At 35.1% G+C, this 22,631-nt stretch overlaps 1 protein-coding gene across 6 annotated transcripts; it reads left to right on the forward strand.

Annotated features, from left to right (window-relative positions):
• Positions 1-698: 698 nt before the first annotated feature.
• Positions 699-21,722, forward strand: LOC114287743 (mitochondrial fission protein ELM1). Of its 6 annotated transcripts, none has more exons than XR_014342418.1 (12): positions 699-1,187; positions 5,737-5,905; positions 6,075-6,150; positions 12,994-13,090; positions 13,553-13,702; positions 13,839-13,965; positions 20,518-20,630; positions 20,708-20,771; positions 20,868-20,961; positions 21,044-21,152; positions 21,312-21,483; positions 21,587-21,722. XR_014342418.1 is itself a non-coding variant. In XM_082891980.1 (12 exons), exons 1-11 carry the CDS (start codon positions 1,005-1,007, stop codon positions 21,411-21,413), a joined length of 1,284 nt encoding a protein of 427 aa, XP_082748106.1. In that variant the 5' UTR covers positions 699-1,004; the 3' UTR covers positions 21,414-21,432; positions 21,587-21,722. The 6 variants fall into 6 exon arrangements, 4 of the variants coding, with proteins under 4 accessions (XP_082748106.1, XP_082748104.1, XP_082748107.1 ...); XM_082891980.1 differs by having other exon boundaries at positions 21,312-21,432; XR_014342419.1 differs by having other exon boundaries at positions 772-1,187; positions 5,737-5,896.
• Positions 21,723-22,631: the final 909 nt, after the last annotated feature.

Here is a 22,631-nt window from a genome sequence, read left to right on the forward strand (position 1 = left end):
ATCCAAAAGCAACTGAAGCACTGTATGGGTTCCAATATACCAAGCATTACCAGTCACAAGAATGTTTTGTGTCATAACTATGCAAACCCGAGAGAGAGAGAGGGGGCGGTTTTGCAGCAAAAAAGTTGTAGCGGAGTTAATGGCGGCGGCGGCGACAATAGCTGTGGTAGTTAGGGCTAGGGTTAAGAAATTAGGGTTTTGATGAAGAAGATAAGGACACTTTAGTAATTTTATTTTAGGACAAAACTGTAATTAAAAAAAATAAATCATTGAGTGTATGCACAGAGATAAATAGGTGTGTGGAAATAAAATTTTCCCTTAAGGATGATATGTACTGAGAGTATTCAATGTGTGTAAATAAAATTACCCAACATTAAAATATTGTTTAAAAACCCTAATTTTAAAATAGAAATTTGAGGGTTTTGGTCACCTACCTCTAGGTCGGCTATGATCGAAGTGAGTAAATCTCATTGTAAAATTTCTTGCAATTAGCATTCATTTGGGATATGGGTTGGTTTTTTGACTTTTTGATTATTTTAGCCTGGAGCTAAAAAGTCTCGTTTAGAATAAATTTTTTAAATTTTGTAAAAAAAAAAAAAATAATTATAATTTAAATGCGATATTTTATCTTATTAAACTAAAAAAAATTTATTTTATTTTTTTTACTAAAATAACGCCGAGCCAAGCCAAACCTTCCTGCGAAACATAACGTTAGTGAGTACCGTCAACAGAAGTATGAAGAAAACAATCTCAGCCCCTCTATTTTTTGTTGTGCTATTTCCTCTAATGGCAGGGTATAATTTTTCGTGCAAAACCCAGACACCGAAACCCCTCTGTAGTCTGTGAGTTCAAAGTACTAAACTAGAAAGAAGAGAGAGAGAGAGAGAGAGAGAGAGAGAGAGAGTTGAGCTTGGTTGTCCCATCCTCACAATACAAAGGTTTAAGGTAGGTGTGGTGTGGTATCATATATGGTGAGTGAGTGAGTGAGTGGTGAGTGATGCATTATGCGAGCAATCAGGTTTCGCGAACCGCCGACCGATTCTTGGGGATTGAGGGACATCTTCAGAGTTGGCTTCTCCACCGCCATCCGACGAGCTGTTGTCATCGGAAACGGCGTCGCCGGAGCTGAGAATCAGTGCATTGGTTTGGTTCGAGCTCTGGGCCTCTCTCACCGCCAAACCATTTACGTTGGTCTTTTCTTAAGCTTGTTTTGTTCTCAATTAAGCTCTGTTTCGCCAATCCATGAAATTTTTTCTTACACATTTTGTTGGAAACCATAAAATGCAACTTCTTTTTGTTCTAAACCTTTGATTGCTAATTGATGATTTGATTAGTCACTTTTATTATGTGTACCATCTCTACAATGAAAATCTAAGGGTCCGTTTGGTTTAGTTTCAGAATTATGATTTGAGTGCGAAGTTGTGTTTTGAGTTTTGAGTTTCTGAATTATGATTTGAAAAGAGAAAATTGCTTTGATTATGAGTTTTGATCAAAAGAAAACAGTATTGGGATGATATTTTTATTTTTTTATTGATTGATGTATAGAATGTGAGGGAAAAGGTGATTTGATTGATTAATAATAATAAAAAAAAATGAGAAGAAAGGAGTTTTTAAAGTAAATTTGAATTGTATTTTAAAATTTTATTTGGTTATAAATTTTGATTCAAATCATGATTTGAAAACATAATTGAGTTTTGAAAATTAAACCAAACACTACCTAAATCTCCAACTTTTTAATCCTGCCGCTGTCAATAGTGTTTCATGTAAAACGCAGCCTAAAGAAAGCAGCCCACAACCTAATTCAGAATGGGACCTGGCCACATGGATGATATAGAGGAGAAAATGAATGATATTAATATGAATTCCTCAAAGGCTTAGATGACTTTCCCTTTTTTCTAGTGTTGGAGTGATATCAAGTGCTGAATTAATGATGCACAATGGTTTAGCAGCTTTTGAGCTGTATTAACCACATTTCCCCCCCTTAACACCCCCCTCCCCCCCGCGTGTATTTGACTATTAGTCTAACCTTTACTTTTCTAACCAAACAATAGACTAGTAAATCTCTTGGACATGTAGTCCAATTCCATGCCTCAATCCCATGAAACCAACGCCTCCCTTGGAGTGTTGTTGACACAACAAATAATAGTGAACTTACATCCTAAGTTGTTGTAAATCTTCTTCAAGCTAAGAAGCACATAAACTTTAAAAAAGGTGGTGTGTCGATGTCGGACATTGACACTCGTCGGACACTTTCCCGACACATGTCCAACACTCATCCAAACGTGTAAAGAATTTAGACTCGGACACTTGGAGGATAGTCATGCCCATTTCTTAAACACACGTGTCCATTGATTAGACACATGCGAAATTAATTATAAGTTTGAACAACATGTAGATAAGATGAATGTTGCTGAGATGAGGATGCTAAGATGAATGTGTGGCAAGACTAGAAAAGACAGAATTAGGAATGAGTATATTTGTGAATAGGTAGGAGTAACACCGATAGAAGATAAGTTGAGATAGAATAGATTGAGATGGTTTGGTCATATAACCAACAGAGGCAGTAGTGAAGAGATGTGATACAGTAATGGTAGGTGGAAGTGTTAGGGGAAGGGGCAAATCTAGATTGACGTGGATGAGTGTAGTGAATAAAGATATGCATCTCTTTAATTTGACTAACCAAATGGCCGTTGATAGAGTCAAGTGGAGAAGAATGATTCATGTAGCCGACCCCATTTAATGGGACTTAAGACTCGGTTTGGTTTGAACAAAATAACTTAGAATATAATTATAAAAGAAAAATAATGTTATATTGAATTTATTTCTTGTCTTAGAATGATATTTTCATATATATGATATATAATAAATATATAACATTATATATTTTGTGTGTGTCTCCCACGTGTTGTGTCTTGCATGTTTTGAAAATTATCGTGTTAGCGTGTCCGTATTGTGTCACATGTCCGTATTTGTGCTTTTTAGTCTTCAAGTGACTTGACTACCTTTTACATGATAGGTTCTAAAAGTAGATGGGCGTGTGGATTACTAGTAACTGTTACACGATCTTGGGTAGAACTCACCCTAAAAGCTAGCTATTAAGGTGAGGGTGCCCTCACGCTTATATGCTTAATATTACTTTAGTAACCCTACCCATCCTTGAGTACTTTGGCTTTGATATAACATGGTCTTGGGTAAAACTGTAACGCCCCAACTTCTAGGCCGTTAACTAATCAAATCAACATCAAATTTATAATTGCAGATGACTCACAATCTCAAATATACAAATCGTCTCCATAAATAATTAACTCAAATGTCTCCAAAATATAAATTACACAAATCTCCAAAAATAATATATAGTTGTGGACTAAAAAAAATCTTCAACTCAAATAATCTCTTTAGATGCTTCAACTCCAATCATCACTAAATTTGCTCCACATCTGAAAAATAAATTAATTCGGGAAGTATACAATACAACAGGAATAACAAGGCTCGGATAGAGAATAAATCAATAGGGATCCAACAATTACACAACCGATTAGATTTTATAATCAAGCAATTTACCAAATTGCACAAACAATTCAACTCGACATATGATAATTTATCCAGAACCAAATATCCTGTCTTACTCGGTACATGACCAGTGACCGGCCTTACCCACCTCACCCAAGCACAGCCGCTTATCCGGGCTATTGGTCCAAGCTATTGGCAGGGTCCACTCGATCCATGTACAGAGTATTTTCACGTCATTTAGCCAGACAAATTAACATTGACTACATAGATCAACTTCATAGAATTTATCAAATGACCAGAGTACTCAAATGTATCAACAAGAATGATTCAACAGAATTTAACATATGACCATGATAATCAAGAGGAGTACAAATTGGAAGTAATTAAAATAAACTCTTTGCAAAGGGATTTAAAGGAATCATATTGTATACCACCTGAATTACCTCAAATCAATCTCCTCCGTCGCCAACACTCAAATCTCGATATTTCTTCATGGATCTCCAAAGTCTAAAGCATAAGGTATGTAAGGTTTCACAAAATCTACAACTCTCCGCCTTTATGAAAATGCTTACTCTCACTTTAGACATTTTTAATCTAAACTCTAAATTTATATAACAAATGGAGAGAGATATGGGAAGAACCACAGAAAGAAGTTGAGAGGTGAGCTCAATTTATAAGCAAGGATACTTGGGACAAAAGAAAAGGAACTTCCTTGGAGACAAAGTAACTTGGAGAGAAAGGAAACTAAAATAAATAAATAAATAAAAGACATGAATAATGATAATAATGAAATGGAGGTAAAAAGAGATAAAACAAATATAGAAAATAAGTTAGGTTCTCATCTAAAAATTTTATTACCAAACAATCACCAATATCTCTCATTAAAATATTAATACCTCAAAAATACGGGGTTTCACAAAAACTCACCCCAAAAGCTAGTTATTAAGGTGAGGGTGCACTCACGCTTACATGCTTAATATTACTTTAGTTCTTAGGCGATGTGAGACTTCGCTTCACACCAAAAGTTAGCTCAAGAGGTGAGGATGCCCTCATGTTTATATGCTTAATATTACTTTATTACTCAAGCGATGTGGGATTTCGTTTCGCACCAAAAGCTAGCTCAAGGGGTGAGGGTGTCCTCACGCTTATATGCTTAATATTACTTTAGTACTCAAGCCGATGTGGGACTTCGCTTTACAATAACTAGTAGAACATTCGGACTTAGGGAGATCAACCATAATGTGCAACTAATCCAAGTTGATAGGATTATTTCACTACTTTCTAGGTTAACTCTTTCCCAAAAACTCTCACATAAGATTATGTTGAAGTGAGAATTGATCTTAAGGGCTTATTTATTTGGAATATTTCCATGGTGGAGAAACCCAACCCAAGGGGTTGGCCTAGTGGCAAGATCTTGGGTCTTGGGGGTGTGCGCACTCCAAAGTTCAGGAATCGAAACTTTTTAGATGCTAACAATTCCTTGGCGCCATTGGACTGGGAGAAAACCCTTGAATTAATCGTGGTGCACTTGTAGAAAACTCTTTACCGAGGGCTTGTGCACCCCTAGGGATTAGTCGGCCTTTGATCCGGACACCTCGGTGTCAATTAAAAAAAAAAAAAAAAGAAAAAATTCTATGGTGGAGAATAAGAACTTGGAGAGGAAGATCAGAATAAGAGATTCATAGAAAAATAAGGATATGGACTTGTGTGTTGGAAAAATATATTGTTAGTTCTATCATCAGCTATGGGTTTGAAACTTCGAATCTAAGAGAAATCTTAGAGAATGTTTGTTATCTTGATTTATCCTAAATGGAGGAGAGTTACTTTTAAATTGATCTCCATCCATTAGAAAATCTTCGTGAAGGCCTATTTCTCTCCATTTTGCTACTTAGGATGCCTGCTAGGTTGGAAATAGGTGGTGGGGGAAATCTCAACCATGTCCTGGAATTTTCCTTTCAGTGATTGCTTTGATGATTGCAGAAGAGTAATTATAAACTGTAGTACTTATAAATGCTTTGTTTATGGGACCTGGTTTCATCAAGCTTTGAAGTTGGATTGTTCAAAATTTGACAAACAGTATAAATGGTATATATTGCATCTGGATTTATATATATATATATATTTATTTATATATTTCATGTATTTGGATTTTTGATGATTATATCACTAAATCTTGGGTTATATTGCACCTGAGTATTTATATAGTTCATATTCATTGTTGAACAGCGCGTAACTAGGCCAAGAGGAGGAATCAATAAGTGGCTTCAGTGGTTGCCTGTTTCTGTTCACAAAAAGTTAGACTATGCCATAAAGAGAATTTGTGGTGATTCACAATTCCAAACTATCAAAGCAAATAAAGTGATGTCACTTCCCGCTGAAAAAAATGGTAGTGCAGGTAGCAAATTCAGTCTTAAATTATGTATCTGCAGTATTTTAATAATAAAGAGTGCGCATGTCCTGCTGAATATGGTGTATTGATCTTACATGTTGCCTATATGAAGAACTAAATGGAAATATATATACACAAGAGGAGATACTGATGTTTCTTCTTTCTTTAAATGAAGGTAGTGCTGGTCTATCACATGTTTTAGAAGCTGATGCAAAGCAAATTGCAACAATGGCTCATGAAACATTTAAGAAGTATGTAATTGTTCTTCTTATTCATGTTTTGATGTGATTTTCTAAACCACCTTTTAGTGCGTTGAGCTTGCAATGGCATTTTACTTGTACTTCTTGAAACAAAAAATGTTTGATGAAAGAGAATATAGTTGAAGCGCTGTACACACAAATTTCGAGTCTTGCAATAAAGACGAGAAAAAAGTAGCACAAATATTCAATTTTATAAATATAATAAAGCAGGTACAATTCTCTTTGATCTGTTCTATTACAAAAGAACAAACCCTTTGATTCAATCTTTGGGATGAGTTGTAATCCAACGGCTATGGAAGCTTCTTGTTGAACTGAATGAGTTGATGAATTTCTGTAGGTCTTCCAATAGAGAAACTTAAAGAAAAGAGGCTTGATCTCAGGCTTGAATTGCTTGATCTCAAACAAACTTCGAAACGATCTCTTTGATTAGAGATCAAATTTGTAGCTTTAAATTATGGGTCAGGACACATAGAGCAAATTTGTAACTTGAAAGGATTGGTGCAAGTTTGGAGTGCTTGATAATCCTTCACTTGAGTTTTGAAGAACTTTAGAGATAATTTTTTGAATAGAGATTTTGGCAGTCTTGAGAATGCTTTAGATATTGCCAGATCTTAGCCAAAAGGTCCCTTCTTCCTAATGGGGGCCTCTATTTATAGGCTTGAAGGAATGTTAATTTGGAAATTCCATTACAATAATATTTAATTTTGATTTAAGAAATTTGCCTCTTATTTTGGAAATTATTTGAATTTGAATTTAAATTATGATTCCTCCATCAAATTTTGACAATTGTAGGCCTTTGGGTTGAAATAATTGTTTGATCCAATTGTCAAAACGGATTGACATTTTTCTGTTTGTCTCATAATTTAAAATAGGTTAAGGTCCATAATTTTGGTGAGACCCACATCCATTTGAAGACTTCGACCATCTTCCTAGTCAAGAACATGTTATATGGTGACTAAAGCACATGCAAAATTTTAGTGTCTACAAGTGCGTTAGCTATAATTCTACAGCGAAGGTGCAAGATTAATTATAATTTAATCAGAGTTATTTTCCATGTAGTAGAACATTTACATCCATCTACCTTGTTTGGCATGAGGTTACCGGGCTCAAATAGCCACAAAAAGGCAAAATATGCTAAAAAGCCAATACACAAAATGTCACATCCAAATAATAATTATTTCATTTTTTTTCCACAAAAGTCAAAAAAGCCAAAAAGCCCAACCCAAACGAGGTTTTTTAACCCCAGGCTAAAATAGCCAAAAAGCCAACCCACTTCCCAAACGAAGTCTTAGTTTGGGGTTTTCTCTTGCTTTACCTACAGGAAAATACCTTTTACTTTCAAGGTAATTATTAGTTTATATTACTTTAGTAGATTCTTTTTGCTTTGAATGTTTGGGGTGAATTCTGTAACTCCAAAGCATGGTAGATATCTCATTGTTCAATTTGGCATTGTGGCCTCATATAAAATGCATTATGTTAGATCATTGGACAATCTTTGTGCTGACTTTAACACAAATGTGATTTGGTGGCCAAAGCTGTAATTTTTGAAAGGTAGATAAATGCAATTTGGTTATACAGGTATTCAAGTGAATTTTAAAGAGAACTACTTGGTATAATCAGAGAGAAGAACCAATTTCGCAGGGTAAGGTATAGGTTATTCTATCAACCAAAAACAAGTAATGGAGGTAGATAAATGCAATTTAGTTATACAGGTATTCAAGTGAATTTTAAAGAGAACTACTTGCTATAACTAGAGAGAGGAACCGAATTTGCAGGGTAACGTATAGGTCATTCTATCAACCAAAAAAATGGAATGTGTCTTGTTAATTGGTATAACAATCAAATATTCTTTTGGGTGAATTTCATTAACACCATCAAAGATTTCTAACAATTGCAAGGACACCCCCCAGATTTATGAAATAACATTGCCCCGTCAATATTTGTTGGCTGACAGTTGTAATTTTATTGTTTTGTCCTTTTACAAATTAATGTTTCCTTTGTGTTTCTGTTGGTACTCTTATCTTTGTAGCCAAACAAAAGATAAAACCAAATTTTGTCATTGGCCAACCATGCCACACCTCCTCTGCACCTATCACTACCAGCAACATGAACCCACGACATTCTCATAGATCAAACCCACATGTCGAACCTTGTGGAAAATCCACATATCATATATAATTAAATTCATGGTCAATGATTTCCTTTTTCTTTCTATTTGGTACTCCATATCAAACAAACAGAGAACTATGTGGCCATCCAGGTGTAAGATGGTGGGAGTGAGGTTTTGATTTGGTGTAGTGGACCTCACTCTTTTTGATATAGGAGGATGATGCGACAAAATGTTATTAGGAGTTATTTAAAAAGATAAAAAAAGTAAAAATTTATGGGTACATAAAGTTTATTTGAGTCATTTTAATTAAATTCATTAGATAAAGTAAAACCATAATTTTAAAGTTTTATGACAATGGTGTCATCTTTCTCTATGTTATCAATGGTTGTGTTTTTGCACATTGTTAGGCAAAGTAAGGGACATACTATAATTTCAAAAACTTGTGAGTGTGAGGTGTTAGTGTAATGTACCTTATTTTTTAATATGTTATTTGCTAAGCTTAATTTATTTATAATCATAAATAAAAATTTCCGAACTATACAAAATTGGTACTTGTAGACTAGTTGTAGGTTTGGATATCTTCTTGTATCAAAATGGTAGACCTCTGTGAAGAATTCAATTGTCAATATCATTCAGGTGGCAATACATATGCCATTTGGCACTTGGTCGTAATGAGTGGTTATAGTCATGCCACTTGTTATTTGTTATTCAGCATGTCAGCCACCCACCAGTTATAGTTATTTATTAGTTTGTTTATTTAGGTACTTCACTATGAAGTGATCTCCTCAAATCTTAGGGCTGTAATCTCTGTTTTCAAGGAGGATTTTTGGAAAATAAAACTTCAGATTTTATAATTTCTTGTCCTCATATTTCCCTAGCTTTTAGGGAATTTGCGTGTTGTTTAGTGGAAATTGCAACTACCGGACTTAAAATCTGATTTTTCCTAGTGTTATTTGGGTCCACCTTTTATTGTAGATGTTGAAACCTCAAACCAACTACATCACTCACATAATGATGGGCCTTGTTGAAAAATTTCATTACCCTATAGCAAGTTCGGTTCAGTAAGATAACACATTAAGATCATAAACATCGGGAGAGAAAAAAAGAAAAGAAAAGAAAAGAAGAGAACTGGATATTCATTACTTTAATTAGTGTTTGCCTACTTTTTGAAAATTTAAAAGGTAAACAACCATCTAACTGCTGTCAATGTTTCACTTAACCACTTCATGGGGTTTAAAAAAGTTGATAGTCTTTTGAGAAGAAAAGATAACATGAGGTTTGAATTGAGTATTATTTTATACAAGCTTTTGCTTATAAAAATGTTACACAAGCTAATGTTTTTCTGTTTTAATTTGTAAACTTTTTGTTATTATATATGTTAGAAGTGTTATTATAGGTGTGCCTAGGCACATGCCTAGGCACAAGGCTCATCAAGGGGCAGTCAATGTGCTTTAGAACATCTCAAGCCAGGCGATGTAAAACAAGCCCATCAAGGCACATGAAGCGTGCACTTTAGCCTTAGGCTCAATGCGCACGACTTGTGTGCTTTTTTTAAATGTTTGTTTATTATAATTACAACCCTTGATTTCACTTAATCTCATTATTTTTTTGTTTACGCGTGGCTACAAGGGATTAAATCCCTAAACATACATTGCAACCCAACACTTTTGAGCCCTAATTATACAAAGATGTTGGTTGGATGAAGCTTTCTCCTCGATTGGACTACCAATTGTCATTATTCTTTTTCATCCCCTCAATCTCCTTCACCTTCTACATCTTGATGCTTATCCTGTTCAACTCTTCAATTTTGTCGTTATTTTTAAATGTTTATGATTTATGAGTTAGATGTTTAAGTTTATGTCAATCTTGAATTATTTATCTGCTACGATAAAATTTGGTGTGTTGGTATTTATGTTACAAAATATTTAATATTTCATTTTACTTATATAGAACCTTGAATTATTTGCCTATATTAATTATCTATCTTTTATTGTCATTGTGCCTAGGTCCTAGAAAACCTAGGCGTTTCAGTGTGCCTATTGCCTTTAATAACGCTATATGTAAGAATGCCTCTCTATGGGCTTATCATTATTAAAATTCGAGGTGGCTCTTTTTGATTAATCATTGTTTTTTGTGTTGAATATGGAGAATACTAAACGTTACACATTAAAAACAAAATGTAATGGTCTATAACTATGAAGCACGGACACGCCGGAATAGGTGCTGTAGTAGTGTTGGACACGGGACATGTCGGGGGCACGTACGGAACACACTATTTGGCGTGTGCCTTTAATTTTATTATTTTTTTGAAAAGGGACATGCCTGGGACACGCCAGGACACACCAGGGACACGTGTGTCCAGAATCAACCCATAAAAAGTGCAGAAATTTGGCCCTAAATCTCAAAATCAGAACATAAAGAGAAGAGAAGAAGAAGAAGAAGAAGAAGAAGAAGAAGAAGAAGAAGAAGAAGAAGCTGCTTATCTGGTTCGTCTAACACTCCAAAAGATGAAGAAGAAGCTCTGGCCTCTCGATTCGGTCAAGTGAGTCTCGCCTCGTCGCCTCTCACTCTCGTCTCTCTTCTCTCTCTCTCTCCTCTCTTCCTTTTTATTTTTTAATTTTTATTTCTTCTTATCGGATTTATACACCTCTCTCTCTCTCTATATATATATATATTTATATTTATGTATTTTATATTTTTCTATTAATTTTTTTTCCTTATAAGTTTATATATTTTTCTATATTTATAATTATTTTAATATATTTTTTAATTTTTCTATTTATTTTTTTTACCTTTATAAATATAAATGTAGTGATTTATATATATATATATATATATTAAATTAATGTAAGTTTTTATTAATTTTGATTGATTGGTAACATAATATTAATCTACATAGCAAATATATATAAATAAAAAATAAAAGAATTGCCGAGTCTCCTGTCGTGTCTGTGTCCCAATTTTTTTGAAATCACCGTGTCCATGTTTGTTTCCGTATCCGTGTCCGTGTCCGTGTCCGTGCTTCATAGGTCTATGGCCAAGGTTCTGAAAAGCGGTTGCGGTCGCCGTAACGGTGGCGGTGACGCGGTTGCGGTTGCGGGGTGTAAAGGCCGTAGTGTAACGGTTGCGGTAACCGGAACCGTGAATTTTTTTATTTTTCGCACAATTTGAAAAAAACTTACCGATACGCATATTTTTTTTTCCATGATCATATTTATTGGGTTAAAAATAAATATTGATCAATTTTTGTAAATTTTTAAGTATGATGCAATATATTTCATATTTTTAAATCACTATAAACTGAGTTTTTTACATTTTATTTTAATAATTAATGACTTTATATTATATAAAAAATCAATCACTAACTATTATATATAAGATAAATAATGACAAAAGTAAGAGAATAAATAAGAGCCTAAATATATATATATATACATATTTTAATCAAACCAAATAGATAATAAACACACTTATTATTATTATTATTATTTTCAAACAATATATAGATAGACACACATAAACAAAATGGTTTAGTGATAGCAGCTGAATAGAATAGCATAGGTCTTACAGTTTCAACAAATCAATAAAATGTTCTTCATCTTCCCTCTTCTCTCTCTCTATCTCTTACTCCTCCATTTTCTCTCTTTATCTTCTCTCTTCTCTCTATCCCTCTTTCCCCATTTTCAGCTTTTTTTTGTGTGTTTTTTCGGAAGAAACAATTTGGAACCGTTACGTAACGGTGTGTAACAGGCCGTTACGGCTGTTACGGCACCGTTACGACCGCTACGGCAGCCGCTACGGCCGATACACCTGTGAATCTCAATCACACTGCAAAAGCGGCCGTAACGGGTGGCGGTAACCTCCAAAACCGTTACGTAACGGCGTTACGTAACGGTTGCGGCCGCTTTTTCATAGACCTTTTTAAATGACTACTGAGCTTTCATCTCTTTCTATCTTTGTTGAACTTGTACAAGTACAGATGGTTTCATGGAGTAAATCCAGATGATATTTACACAGGGGTGGCATTGGCATCCATTAATTTTAAAGGTGTTCTCTACTTTATGTGCAAATGGTAACCTTATATGGCAATCTAAATAATTTTGACATATCAATTGATTGAGGCCCTCTGTGAATAATTACTCTTTGTAGTTTATACTTGATTAGGATCTGCAATACATAGTTCTATTGTCTTGTCTTTCTTCTCAAATGAATGTGAGGCATATACATTTTGGATCAATGCTTGCTTTCAAATTAGGGATCTGTCCATTGTAAATGTTATTAGAGATTTACATCTATTTGAGTGCCTTGGATTATTACACTCCCCATCAGTAAACTGTATGGATAGTTCATATATCAATAAATATTTTTCCAGAATCCAGCCATGAGGTTGGTTGTTTTGTTTCTGTTATCTTGTTCGAAGACACTTTGTCTACACAAATGGCAATAGTTTGTTCATGTGCTGTGGAACTGTCATTTCTTCACTGCTCTGAAAATTTAATAGATGATGAGTTGTATGTTATTTTGTATTTTGTGTAATCCATTCCTTCTTGAATTTTCTTCCGAATTTGTTATATTATATAGCTGATCCCAAACTTATGGACATGTCCTTTTACATCAACCTTCTCAGTTTTCATTTTTCAGCACTTACAGGTTAGAATTATGGTTCATCTATACTTGGCTTGGTGTAATCGTATCAACTTTTATTTTCTATTTTGTTCAATTAGGGATGGTCCATTATTGGTGGTTGCATCAGGCTGGGATACTATCTCTGTTGCAAGTCACATAAAATGGTTAGCTCCGGAAAAAGTTTTTGTTGTTCAGGTTTGAGAGGAGAACTTAAATTTGAAAGTATGACTCTCAGCATTATGTATACTGAAATATGAAAATGTAAAAGTAACTAATGCTAAATATCAATTTATGTGGCATACATATAAGTTGGTGTGGTCATGATTACATGATTCTAAAATAACTTTCTTATTGGTTTTTTAGATGCTTGTTGCTTATTACCTCCCGTGTGAGTATTGGAGGCATTAGTCTTGAGTTATAGCTTAGGTTATTCAACCAACTTCATTTTAAACATTGTAAAGAAATTCCATTTTATATTCACTTGCTACTGTTTGCTTTTTGGAAAAAGAATGTAATGTTACTGGGCAATGTTGCAGAATTTTGGCAATAAACTCATTATGGCAAAATCATTTTACATTTTGTTTATCTGCCATTGATTATTTTATTTATGTATGCAATTATTGGTTCATACAGTTAATTCTTTTGCAATATGTTTAGATACAGCATCCCAGATCACAGCTAAATCGGTTCAATCTGGTGATTACTCCTCGCCATGATTATTACCCATTAACTCCTGAAGGACAGGAACAGATCCCATGGTTTCTTCAGAGGTGGATAACTCCTCGTGAACCTCCTGACAGACATGTGGTATGTTTCTTGGCTATAAAACATTTGCCTCAGTGAGTTCACTCATTTAAAAAACTTCGGTGGATGTTAACTGTCATTTACATGCAAGTGCTGCAAACATATAAGAAGCTCACTGCTTTTAAAAACTGAACCTCAGGTCCTCACTGTGGGAGCTCTTCATCAGGCTGACTCTACCGCTTTACAGGTTGCTGCTTGTGCCTGGCATGATGAGTTGGCTCCTTTGCTGAAACCCTTGCTTGTGGTTAACATTGGAGGGCCTACAAGTAATTTGTGCAATTAAAACTTTAATGGTTACTACTCATTTATGTTTCTATCTAAGAGGCTGATTATGTTAGAACTCTATGCTTCCTGATGTTAAATGATTGATGCTTAATAAATTATGAATTGTAAAATATATAATTTTCCAAGCTGGAAACATCTGGTGGAAGGAGATTCACCACATGCTTATAATATAGGGCAAACTTCATTTTACACCTTGTGATTTGGGCTATGTACGGTTTACCCCCCTAACGTTTGGAAATGACCACATAAACTCCATGTGGTTTGTGGACCAAATTGCAGTGTCCACTTTTCCATCTAATTAACTAGATGTGAGGTTCACACGCTCATGAAGAGAGTGAGCTATATTTTAAGATCAGAATACCCCTTGCATATCTTTAAATTTACAAAAGCATGCTGTGGGTGCCGTGCCTTTTTTGAGTCTAAGGCATGCATCCCACACCAACAACAAAGAGTCGCCACTTAATTTTTAAAGGGGAATTAAGAAAACTTTAACAATGAAAACTAAGTTAAGGATCAATCCATCACAACCAAGAATAATTCGGATTTAGGAGCTTAGGTAGAAGAGGAGAAGGTTATTGAATGATAGCATCCCCTCTTGCCCAATCCGAAGATTGGCCTCTACTCAGTTTCTATTTTATGATTTTAGTAGTTAATTATTCACACAAGTTCATTTTAAGCCTAAAAACCTTTAACACGAGTTTATTTTAAGCCTAAAAACCTTTAACTAATCCTAAAACTATGTGATCTGAATAAAAAGTGAATATCAACTATCTTAGATTGAAAGAACAATGCCATACTTCTTAAAAGTGAAGATTTTCCATTAAAAAGGATATTTTAATTTATTTTATGGCAATGAACTCAAACTAAGATAGGCAGTATTCACAAAAACATTCAAAACATACAATTTTGCATAGAAAACATTTAACTTGCATTATTTAAAAGATGATGCAAGAAGCAAACACATGCTAAGGAGGGAGAGAGGACTTACCCGATCGTCCACTTTCAGCGTCTTTCATGCAATGCATAAAGTAAATATGACCTACAATGCAACTAACACATACAAGATGCAACCTAGGCCCGGTTTGAAGCTACTATATGATGAATATGCACAAAAGGAGCAACTAACAAATGAAAACAAAATATAAACTAAACGACATAATGATTCAAACCGGGCCATGCATGCTGATTATATGATTAAAATAGACTTAAGAACATGTTGTTCTAACAAGATAAATAAAGCATGCAACAGAGGCGAGAAAGTGAATAAACCAAATGACTACATGATGGCCTAACACCCTAGCATGAAGGAATACTAAAAAGTAAAGCCTACAGATACTGAAATATAAAAGGTAAAGTGTTTTTACTTGCTAGTTTCCTTAAATTGAAGAAAACACGAAGAAGGTAGCTAGAGAAGTCGAGTTCCTTGCTTGCAAGCCTCCCTCAAGCTTGGATTCTGAGTTAGGGTTCAAGTTCTTTTGTCCTTGGGGGTGTTTTTCAGAGGTTTTGGAGTTGCTGTAGGGTTGTGTGTTTTAGAGCTAAGGAAAAGGGGGAGAGAAAGTGGGTGGTTTTGGTCTCAAAAGCTCACAAAAGTTCAAATTTCACAGCCCCCTTGAAAGGGAGGGGGAGGGGCTCCTTATATAGGCTTGAGGGGGCGCGGGGAGCAAGCTAGGGCAACCCCCATCGCTTCCTGTCACGACCCAAACCTGCCCTAAAAGTTTGGACATGACCGGCCTCATCCGAGGTCTAGACTTAGTTATTTTAAATGTCATTAAACCTCGGGGCCTAAATGGACGCGAAATAAAAAAAAAAAGAATAAACATTCATTGAGCAGTGTCTAAATGCCAGGATCACGCCGCGTTACCATACATATATAACATTCCATGTGTCATACACAAAAGATCCATTTGAAAGTTAAGTATTAACAATATCTACATACATATCCTTTGTTCCCAAAATTAATAACACATGCGCTCATATGGATTTCCAAAACATAACAAAAGAGTCATTTTGGGTGACTCAGTGAAACGGGTTCAGTTACAGGCTTCTGGCTGACCTAGGGTTGACCCGCAAGCTGGTTACCTACAAAACATCTAGGAAAGTAGAGTGAGCAGGGCTCAGTGAATGATAGCAGTACAGATAAATTAAAAGTACGAACATGAGTCAATATTGCATATTCACAATTCGTAATCCCACTCATTTTTCCCATTTCTGAACGGCCTCGGGCCCATATTGTACAAAATGACCTTAGGCCCAATAGAATACAAAACGGCCTTAAGCCCAACAGAATACAAAACGGCCTTAGGCCCATCATAGCAACAAAACGGAACGATTTTGGGTCCATAATACACATGCCAAAGGTCAACATATATCAACATATTTCATGCAGCATAAGGCATTCACTAAGGAGTGAATAGGATCTTAAACAATATGTGCATAACGTAATACGTGAACAGAACATCATACTATGCTATTACCACTCACTGTGATGCGGGTGAACGCTGGTTCCCTCCTGCGGATGCCCTACACACAACACATAAGTCATAAGCACATCATTATTCTTAGTTTCCTTTCAATTCTCATTTATTCGATTCGTTACGTTACATGTAATTAAATACATTCTAGTAACATCAAATGGACATAACAACACATTTAGAGGGTCGAGAAGAGCGAAAGAAAGTTCCGGAATTTTTTAGCCTGTGTCGCACGTGCGGGAAAGTGCGCCACACGTGCCTTTTCAGCAGAATGCTCCTAATCTTCTCCCCTGTTTTCCGCACATGCGGCTGTGAGCGCCGCACGTGCGGCTGTGCCTCCAGCACATGAGGCCATGGGCCCGGCACGTGCGGTCGTTTACCCTGTTTTTCTGTCCGAAACTTCAACCATCCCAAGTGCTCAAGGGGTAGTCATATAGCCACATTCAAGGTAAATGCACATCAAAAAATATAGCATATAAACCTATAAACATGTAATTTTTGCTCTTTGGCTTTCACACCTCAAAATTTCCATGATTCCTTTACTCATCTAGTGTAGATATACATGTACAATGCCTAGCTATTCATTTATATGAATTCAAACATACAAAAGAGTGAGATTAGGCAAGACAGAGAAATCAAGTGACTAAGTTTCCCATTCCGACACATTCAAAAGGTACATGGTCTTTATGAGATTTCATCATAACCCTAGCTTTCATGGAGGTAAGATACTCCAAATCAAAGCTTAATTCAACCAATTGGAGAGGAATTGAGGGTTTACCAATGATCTAAACTCACCTTAAGTTGGATTCTTCAATTGGTCCTAGCAAATTCTTTAATCTCCAACTCTTGTTGACTTTCCTCTTCTCCCTTTCTTTCTCTCTTCCTCAAGGTCTCTAGATTTTCCACTCAACATATATGTAAAGAAATGAGTTCAGGAAAGACTTATATAACACATATAGGTCTTTGGCTTCTAACCTTGCCAAACGAGCCTTAGCGAATCAGACAAAATAAATTTTCAATTAAACCTCCCAGGTAGCTTTAAAAATTCCCACTAGCAGGGTCACATGCTCAATTTTAGTTACTACGCCTTTTCGGCCTTAAATTTCCAAGTCAACATTTTAATTTTAACAGATGTGTTCCAATAATCAACAGATAAAAAACATAATCAAATAATTCATTCGTATAAGCATAACTCTACATGGGATTTCACATTAAACATGTAATTTCTCATGGAACTAGGGATATAAGGCATACAAGAGGGTCGGGTTATTACACTTCCTCTGCCGCCTCCCTTAAAAAATGCACAAAGATTGAGTTTCTAAAAACAACTTTGTCATGCTTGGATATGTGCATGCACCATTCTTGTGCGCATGCACGAGGCAAGTGTGCACGCACCCTTTGCTATGGTACACGTGTCATCCCTGTATGCATTCCATGATCTTGGCTTGCTTGTGGCCCAAGTAAGTCGGTATTGCCTTCTGATTAATGTTTTGATAAAATGAGTTACTAATTTTGAAAAATACGTTTGATCAAAGGAAAACCAGGCTTTCCTCTCTTTCTCGGGTTAAGAAATTGATTTTTTGGCTAAAAACGGGTTCAGGGACAAAATGGTCATTTTTATAAAAAGTCTGTTTTTGGCCAAAACGGGTTTATAGAGAAACTCTAGACATCCTTAATCATTCTAAAGATGAAGTTAAGTACAATTTCATCATCGGGAGGCTTGCAAGCATCGGAAGTCTTAGAGTCAGTCAAAATGGGGTGTCTACACATGTCATTCTTCTTCCTCCTCTCTACTATTTCTTTTTCTATTCCTTAACTCCAACCCATTGTACCACACCATCTTCCTCTTCCCTTATAACTCTAAAATTACTAACTTACCATTCCTCTACCTCTCATCATTTCTTCCACTTCCACTTGTGCCCTCCATTTTCAGACGAAAAATACAAAAAATCCAGAGAAAGCCTTGCTCTTTATTTCATCTTTTTCCCCCAACTCAACAATTCGCAAGTCAACCACTTTTCCTGCTATCAGCACCACCTTATCTTCATCATCCCTCTCATCCTCTCTCTCTCCATTTGTCATCACTATACAGTGCTCTACCAATCCCTTCAATTTTTGCTTGAGCAAAGCTTTCATGAGGTCTCCAAGTTGATGCCTCTGTACAATGGTCTGGAAATACAATTCAAATAATGAATTTATCAATTGTTTACCACGCTCTATTATGGTTTTTCATTAACAATTATTATCTTAGCTTAGGCTCTCCTTTTTCTGGTGCTCTGTTGACAAATTTTTATGCTCTGATTTGGTTTAAAAAATTTGTACTTTTGGAAAAAAAATCTTGATACATACAAATATATATACATCAAGATTTTGTATATACCAATATTTTGTATATATCAAGATCGAATCTGCTGTATTTTTCTTTGGAGGCTGGAGCTTTGCGATGCTCCAAGAAGCTATGATAGCATGGGTTTGATTGTTGGCGCCATCGACATTGTCGGAAACAGCTTGGTCAAAATCATCCCTTTCTCCGACACCCCTGGTGGCCCATAATAATTTCTGAGTATATACTAGTGGATAATATATATGCATTTACTGTTGATGAATGGTGAGAATGGGCCACTGATTTTTTTGGTGCAAAGATGTGTGTGCCGCTTGGGTTTCTTGCAGAAGTTGGTATGAAATTTGTTGGAGTTGGCAGCATGGAAGGAAGAAAAAAGAAAATAGGTGTCTGTGTGTATTGCAGGTTTAATTCGAAAGAGAGAAAAGGAAGAAGATGAGGGCATAAAGGTCAATTCACATGTTCGGTTAATAGAAGTTAGTGTGCACTTTGGTCCACAAACCATATGGGGGTTATGTGGTCATTTCTAAACGTTAGGGGGGTAAACCGCACATGGGCCAAACCAATGGGGTTAAAGTGAAGTTTGCTCTATAATATATAAAATTTCTCTTTTAGCACCATTGTTTTCCTACATTGGGTATTCAGTTTTTTGTGTGGACTTACAATGGGTAAGGGTTTTTTAAGTTGATGCCTCTCATGTTTGCATCAAATGATCGAAGAGAAAGTTTTGGGTTTTAGCCTTTTATAGGGTATAATTGGCCTAATGTGGGTATTAGTCTTTGTTTTAGCTAAACAATATTCAAGGTGTATTTTGCATCTCTATTTTGATACCGTGTCCTTTTTTCCTCCTTCCACGACTTTTGTTTGCTTCTGATATTGAGTTAGACCTGTTAATGGGAATTGGTGGTCCTGACGACAGAAAAGAGTCTAAAAGTAACTCAGAGTGGATGAGGTTGTTCAAACTCTGAAGTCTGTTTTGTTGCATAGAACTAACTTCTCTGATGCAGTTGGCATTTAAGATTGTTCAAGGTTTTATTTTTTTCATTTTTTAGATAATAAGATTGTTCAAGCTATAGGGTTTTGTTTTTGGGATCACATTGTTCAAACTTTAGGGTCTGTTCACTTTTTTATTGTATGCATTGGTTTATAATTTAAATTTATTAGTATATTTATATCCATGTATGAGTGCCTTTCTGAATTACTCAAAATCTTTTTTGTATGTTACTACTCTGGTCTTTGCACAACCTGAAAAAAGAAAAAAAGATAGAATTGCAGTAATTGATGTTCAAAGATCCTAAAATTTTCCTTCTCCTTTATTTGTTTATTTAGGTTAAATCTTGCAAGGTGCATGAACGTAGTTCCTTTTTAACTTGAAACTGCTTATATTATCATATAGGATCCCCTCTCATGCTTGTACATAATTACATTAGTATTTAAAAAGTATATTGTAACATTGCTATTGCAAATCTGCTTCTATGATGAATTTACTCGTGGCTTGCCTGAAAAAGCTTCAATTTTAGTTAAAACTGGTTTTCTGTGTTAGTGCTTATCATTCTCTACGTCAAATATGATTTCATACTTGCAATAGTTTATTCTTTATCGGAAGAAAAATCACATATAAGTATTCTTTTTATTCACTTCTCCCAGTTGATCCTGTATCATTGGTTAATAACAACACTTCCATAATTTATATTTATGTTGTATTTATGTTGTTATTGTAGAACATTGTCAATATGGTGCAGACCTTGCAAAACAGTTGACAGCTTCCCTGAAGAATGTTCGTTGGAGTTTTGGAAGCCTCAGAATATCTTTCTCGAGAAGAACTCCACAGGAGGTGTGCATATTTATAGTAATTTCTTTTTATCTTAATGGAAATGGGGGGCTATTGTTTGTGCATTCTGTGATCAACAGGTATCTGAAATCTTAGAGAAGGAATTTAGTTATCATCCTAAAGTTTACATTTGGGATGGCAAAGGTATATTCAATTCTTAGTATCATCTGAAGGCTTTTTGGAGCGCATTTTTCTGAATTTTTAAGTTCATACAATGTTTGCATAATTTATACTGGTTAGATCCAAATCCTCACATGGGGCATCTTGCTTGGGCCGATGCTTTCATAATCACAGCTGATTCAGTTAGTATGTTGAGTGAGGCTTGCAGTACTGGGTATGTTTGAACTAGTGATACTTCTTCAACATTTTTAATTTGATTTTTCTCCCAATTGAAATGTTAATAATTTATGCTGCAGAAAGCCTGTTTATGTTATTGGAGCAGAGCGATGTACATGGAAGTTTGCGGACTTCCACAAATCTCTGCAGGAACGAGGAGTGGTGCGACCATTCACGGGTAAAGAAGATGTGAGTTCCATACAAAGTCCAAAGTCTTTCTCTATTTATCTTGTAATGCAATTATAATAACTGCTGCACAATCAAATTATGCCATTGGTACTGCGGTGGTTGATGTTGAGCAAAACCAATCTCTCCATTAAAATATCATATTCTGGTTTGATTGTGCAGATATCAGAAAGATGGAGCTATCCTCCACTGAATGACACTGCAGAGGCATCTTTCCGGGTGATTGAAGCACTTTCTGAGCATGGATGGAGATTGGAACCTTGATAAGTCGGTTCCACTTCAGGTCTATACGGTGTTTGAAACTACTCCCTTTGTCTCATTTTAAGTTTGTAAGGTGTGCTTGGTTCATTTGGCTTGGTTTTCACATAGTTGCTTGGTTTGGTGTTACTTGGCATTTGATTTCTTCATAATTTTTTCCCCTTTTTTTCATTTTTCAGAAAAGAAAAGTTTGGTAGGGCAGCCTTGCATGCAAAATGGAAGTATATAACTCTCATATTACATTCCTATATATTTATATTGGCGAGGGGGATTAACACAATCAATAAGAAATGAATTGATATTTGTAAAACAAAATGGCGAGAAAACACAATAATTTTGTTTCTTTTCTATCTCTATGAACAGTGGCGGACGCATAAATTTTGGTAAGAGGGGGCCAAACTATGTACAACAAAAATTGACTACAAAATTTATTTTATCACATTATTATAAAAGTTTTGCACGTATATGTTGTACTAAAATATTTATTTTTATAAGTATACAAATTAAACATCATTTTTAAATTTGCAAATAATATTTTCAGTCAATAGGCATTTACAAAACAAAAAGTACAAAAACAAAATTATAAATTTTTGTTATAATTTATACCAAATATAAGATCAAAAAACTAATAATAGATAAGTACTTTTCACATTGATTGTGGTTGTAACTAACGTTAATTAAAGCCAAAATTGAAGGTGTCGTTTTGGTCATAACCAAAATCACCATAATGAGTCCTATCGAATATTATTTTGAAACATAATCAAATATTAGAATGAGATGTAATTAATTTTAATTTTATAATTTGTTAACTCCATCACCATAATGGCCTATATAACCAAACACTATAATAATTCGTAACATTAATTTAAATCATAAATTATATATGATATATATCATGTATTATAGCATGGTTTTAATTCAAAGCTTTAAATAAATTGACAAAGTCAGGACTTGAGTGGAGGAATTAACTCTTTTTATCATTTATAAATTAATAATAAATCCACATATAGTAGTTGAGGTTTTATAGATGGATGGAGGGGCGATGACCCCTTCTAGCCACCCCTGGATTCGCCAATGTCCACGAGAGAAATTACAAATTTATTTTCTTTTTTCTCGTTCTTATAGTATGCATTTTTGCTATGGAAGTAACGTTCAGACAAGAGCAAAATTCTCCATTAGAGTTGTCAACCTCATCAAATGGAACCCAATTTGATACATAATCGC

The sequence above is a fragment of the Camellia sinensis genome, chromosome 10 (assembly GCF_055761805.1).
Source record: "Camellia sinensis isolate YWXY chromosome 10, ASM5576180v1, whole genome shotgun sequence".
NCBI lineage: Eukaryota > Viridiplantae > Streptophyta > Magnoliopsida > Ericales > Theaceae > Camellia > Camellia sinensis.

Coding starts and splice junctions, on each gene's coding strand:
- LOC114287743 (XM_082891978.1), top strand. CDS start 1,005: ATGCGAGCAATCAGGTTTCGCGAACCGCCGACCGATTCTTGGGGATTG. Junction 6,151..12,993: donor GCTCATGAAACATTTAAGAA/GTATGTAATTGT, acceptor TTGTTCAATTAG/GGATGGTCCATTATTGGTGG. Junction 20,631..20,707: donor CGAGAAGAACTCCACAGGAG/GTGTGCATATTT, acceptor TGTGATCAACAG/GTATCTGAAATCTTAGAGAA.